The 4,894-nt window shown below is 38.5% G+C and overlaps 1 protein-coding gene across 1 annotated transcript; it reads left to right on the top strand.

The window, feature by feature from the left end:
- The first annotated feature begins 1,764 nt into the window (after positions 1-1,764).
- LOC139427276 (uncharacterized) lies at positions 1,765-3,563 on the top strand. Its single transcript, XM_071188336.1, has 3 exons — positions 1,765-2,141; positions 2,730-2,950; positions 3,055-3,563. The coding sequence occupies exons 1-3, from the start codon at positions 1,765-1,767 to the stop codon at positions 3,561-3,563; spliced, it is 1,107 nt and encodes a 368-aa protein (XP_071044437.1).
- The last annotated feature ends 1,331 nt before the right edge of the window (positions 3,564-4,894 follow it).

Raw genomic sequence — 4,894 nt, 5'->3', positions numbered from 1 at the left:
CCGAACACTGACCGTAGCCAGTGATGCTTGACTTCGGTGATCTGCTGGGAACCCTGTCTTAACGATCAGTCCACTGCCGGACATGTTTCAAATGGAATAACAAGTTTCGCTTTGGATATCGGAAGTTTCATAAAAACGCCACCGTGGCTTTTCAATTTTTGTTTCTTAATTTCTGTCGGAGTGTATACTGTCTATTAATTTAATTTCATTACATATATACATTATTACATTTTAATATGCAGTCAAATTGCGCTGAAAATACTCACGTAGATAAGGTTGCACTTAAATTACCCCCCTTTTGGCGTACAAATATTAAACTTTGGTTTTTACAAGTTGAAAGTGCATTTACTTTATCTAACATAACCAAAGATGAAACTAAATACGCAAGTCTTNGTCAAATGACGCTGAAAATACTCACGCAGATAAGGTTGCACTTAAATTACCTCCCTTTTGGCGTACAAATATTAAACTTTGGTTTTTATAAGTTGAAAGTGCATTTACTTTATCTAACATAACACGGAATAAAACTAAATACGCAAGTCTTATTGCACATATCGATGCAGAAACGCTATCTCATATATCAGATTTGTTATTTTCAACCCCTGCGACTAATAAATATGATACTTTAAAAGAACGTCTCATCACCGAATTTTTGGATTCTGAAAATAAACGCATTCGAAAACTACTTTCAGAACTTCAATTAGGTGACCCAAAACCCTCTCTTCTCCTACGACAAATGCGAGAAGTTGCTACCGATTCAGTAACTGAGGATTTTCTTAAAAAAAATATGGCTACAACGTTTACCCCCCGATGTACAATCTATTTTATCAATTGTAACTCATCAAACGTCTGTTAAATTGACTTTACTAGCTGATAAAATACTTGAAATTTCCCCCATCCAGCAAATTCCATTAAACAAAATGAAACTGAAACCGATCTAAAAAATAATTCATTTGTTGCTCTTCAAAATCAAATTTCAGAGCTCAGCTTACAAGTAGCAAAAATGCCGGCGGCAACAATACCGGCGCCGATCAAATTCTCGTGGCTGTTCAAACTCAAGGACAAGAAATAAATCAGAAGAACGTTCATTTTGTTTTTATCATTTTCGGTCTGGAAAAAAAGCGGTAAAATGTAAACAGCCTTGTTCTTTTAATTCGGGAAACGAATAAGTGCCACGTCATCTGTTTTGCCTGCAGATTCCGTGACTAATAAATTAGGCAACAGATTATTCATATATGATAAAAATAAAAACTCAAATTTTCTTATAGATTCGGGAAGCGCATGCTGCGTTCTGCCTATTTCTAACAGTAAATATAAATATACGCCTAGCAGCAGCATAATGCCGCGAATAATTCACCCATTAAAACTTACGGAACGAAACATATAAAATTATCATTTAATCTCCGTCGTTCATTTGGCTGGGATTTCATTCTCGCCTCGCCAATAATTAGTGCTGATTTTTAAACGCATTATGCATTACTTGTTGATCTGAAGAATAAACGTCTCATTGATTCAAACACTTCTTTAAAGTCGAGCGGCTATTTTGCTAATTCTTCTCAGTGCTCAGTTAAAACTATATCTAATAATATGCCTTTTCAAAATGTATTACAAGAATTCTCGGATATTACTAATCCCTCGCAAGAAAGAAAATCTATTAAACATTCTACCGTTCATCGCATTGAAACAACAGGTTCACCTGTACATTGTAAGCCACGTCACTTACATCCGAAAGTTTTCGAAGCAGTTAAGCGCGAATTTTCAATAATGTGCGAAAAAGATATATGTCGTCCTTCAAAAAGTCCCTGGTCTTCTCCGTTACACGTTGTTATTAAAAATTCGAATTTAAGACCAGTTGGAGATTATCGACTCTTAAATTCAAAAACCGCCCCAGATAGATATGCCATTCCCTATTTGCATGATTTTGCACATGCTCTCTACGGAAAATCAAAATTTTCAAAATTAGATATCGTCCGAGCATACTATCATATCCCAGTTAATGAAGCTGATATTCCTAAAACCGCGATAGCCACCCCTTTCGGCTTATTCGAGTTTCCTTTTCTGAATTTCGGACTTTGTAATGCTGCCCAGGCATTTCAACGTTTTATGGATGAAATATTTCGAGATCTACCTTTCTGCTATTGGTACTTAGATGATATTTTAGTCTTTAGCAATTCAGAACAAGAGCATATTCAGCATCTTACAGAAGTTTTTAAAAGACTCCGAAATTACAGTCTCGCATTAAATATTTCAAAATGCATACTTGGGGTACCTTTCAAAAGCCAAATACGATCAAAGAGTTTAAGCGATTTTTAGGCTTATTAAATTTTTATCGCAGGCAGCTACCTAACGCGGCAGCAATTCAAAAACCCTTATATGATCTGTTAAAAGATAGTCCAGCTCGAAACAAAATCATTGAATGGACCTCAACCGCTACGGAAGCTTTCGATAGCTGTAAAGTGTTACTTCGAAATTCAATGCTTCTTTCCCCCCCCCCCTCGTCCTCGTCTTTCACGTCGATGCTTCTTATTTCGCCGTTGGTGGGGCATTGCACCAACTGATAGGTAACGATTCGCAACCTCTCAGATTTTTTTCAAAAAACTTACTCCTAGGGAAACGCGTTACAGCGCTTATGATAGGGAATTGCTCGCGGTATATTTGTCAATTAAACATTTTAGACATATGCTTGAAGCACGTTTATTCACTATATACACTGATCATAAACCCTTAAGGTATGCCTTCCGACAGAAATGGGACAAATATTCGCCACTTCAACACCGTCACCTTGATTTCACCAGTCAGTTCAGCACCGACATCCGTTTTATTAAAGGCGCAGAAAATATATCTGCTGATATGTTATCTGGAGTTGAAACAATTCGTACTCCTACTGCAGTGGACTATGACGAAATAGCCGATTCGCAACTTGATGGTCCTGAACTGAAATTAATTTTGAGTACAAACTCGTCACTAGAACTACAAGAAGATGTAATTCCCGGCTCCTCCAAGAAACTTTTTTGTGACACAAATTCTCAAATTCTTCGCCCATATATTTCACAGTCGCATCTTCGTATCATTTTCAATACTTTTCACAAATTGTCACACCCTGGAACTCAAGCTACATCAAAACTGATCCGTTCCAAATTTGTGTGGCCTTCCATCACAAAGACTGTGTGAAGTGGACTCGAGAGTGTCTTGCCTGTCAGCGATCTAAAATTAACAGACAAGCTGGAAGTCGGGTTAAGTCAATACCCATTCCTTCAAAAAGATTCGATCATGTACGCTTGGATCTCATCGGACCGCTTCCGCAATCTCAAGGATTTCAATATTGTCTCACGTGCAGTGACCGTTATACATGTTGGCCAGAAGTTATCCTGGTAACAGACATGCCAGCAACCACAATAGCATCAGCGTTTTTCACCGGCTGGATTGTCCGTTTTGGCACACCAACCTACATCACGACTGATAGAGGAACAAATTTTGAATCCTCATTGTTCCTCAGCCTGACGAAATTGCTTGGAATTGAACGTTGCCGAACAAAAAGTTTCACCCTCAAAGCAATGGCCTGATAGAAAATTTTCATCGGCCACTCAAAGCCGCTTTGAAGTGCCATGCGACAACAGACTGAACAGATGTTCTACCAGTGGTTCTCCTCGGTTTGCGTTCCACAGTTAAAGAGAGTATCGATGAACTCTCTATGACTCCAACTGAACTAGTCTATGGCGAACATTTACGCTTACCAGGTGATTTCTTCATTCCAACTCCAAATGATGGCTCCAAATGATGGCGGGGGAGTGAGCGGCGACTGAACTTAGCTTAATCGTAGCCGCGAGAGTTACGATCAGTAACTGTCTCTGTCATTCACCAGAAGAATCCTAACCACCATTGTAGAACGACGCGCTGCTCTTGTTTCATATTTTCCCTTTTTATACTTAATACTTAAATGCAAAATAAATACTAATAAAAATATAAATTCAATCTATTCATCTCCTGGACACAACCAACCACCACAAGTTATTGCTGGGATTCGTCACCTTTTTGCAAGCCGACAAGCCACAGAAGCTCTTTAACCTCTTCAGACCCAAAGTACATATTAGTGCCCTTCACCAAATACAGGGCACCAATAACCTGAAAAAGTGAAAAAAAAGTGGTGCCGAATTTTTCTTAAGGAAGCTTAACATTTCATTAGGATAACTTGCAATTTAGTTTTATAAAATTAGTTTGGAAGTTTTCACACCGCGATAAACGAAATGAAAATATTTTTGACAGATATAAATATTTCAAAGTATGCCAACATTTCAAAATTTGGCTACAACTTTAACGGTTTTCAGGCCAAGCTTAGTTAAAATATATCACATCTGAAGAGATTAGCAATATTAACGCATTTTAATATTTTTTAAGGACTGTAGGAATCTTGCAGAATGGAGTCGCAATGGCTCAGGGGATAGAGCGTTCGCCTTCCAATGAGGTGAACCGGGTTCGATCCCGGTGATGGCTGGTCAATATGAATTCCGCATCGGGCTTGCAACGACAACAATTCTGACATGAAATATCTTCAGTGGTAGACGGATCATGGGTTGGAGTCCCCTTGCCGTCAGGCTAACCGAGAGAGGTTCTCGTGGTCTTCCTCTGCAGGAAATGCAAATGCGGGTTTGTTTCACCAAAAGAAGTCCTCAACGAAGGCAAATTTCTCCCAATACTTGATCCAAGAGTTTCCTTGTCTTCTGGATTGGGTTCAAAATTACAAGGCTACGTTGTTGCACATTAGTAGTCGTAAACCAAAAAATTGGATCGGCTGTTCAACGACGGTTATAAAATAAAAATAGAATGTATATAAAGGGGCTCGGCCAAGGAGACCCCCATAAATTTGATTATACCACTACTACATGGTTTGATACAC

The sequence above is a fragment of the Parasteatoda tepidariorum genome, chromosome X2, assembly GCF_043381705.1.
Source record: "Parasteatoda tepidariorum isolate YZ-2023 chromosome X2, CAS_Ptep_4.0, whole genome shotgun sequence".
Classification (NCBI taxonomy): domain Eukaryota; kingdom Metazoa; phylum Arthropoda; class Arachnida; order Araneae; family Theridiidae; genus Parasteatoda; species Parasteatoda tepidariorum.
Note: the sequence above shows the minus strand (reverse complement) of the source record. Positions and strands in the feature narration are given on the sequence as shown.

Coding starts and splice junctions, on each gene's coding strand:
- LOC139427276 (XM_071188336.1), top strand. CDS start 1,765: ATGTGCGAAAAAGATATATGTCGTCCTTCAAAAAGTCCCTGGTCTTCT. Junction 2,142..2,729: donor GATCTACCTTTCTGCTATTG/GTACTTAGATGA, acceptor TAAACCCTTAAG/GTATGCCTTCCGACAGAAAT. Junction 2,951..3,054: donor TGAACTGAAATTAATTTTGA/GTACAAACTCGT, acceptor TATATTTCACAG/TCGCATCTTCGTATCATTTT.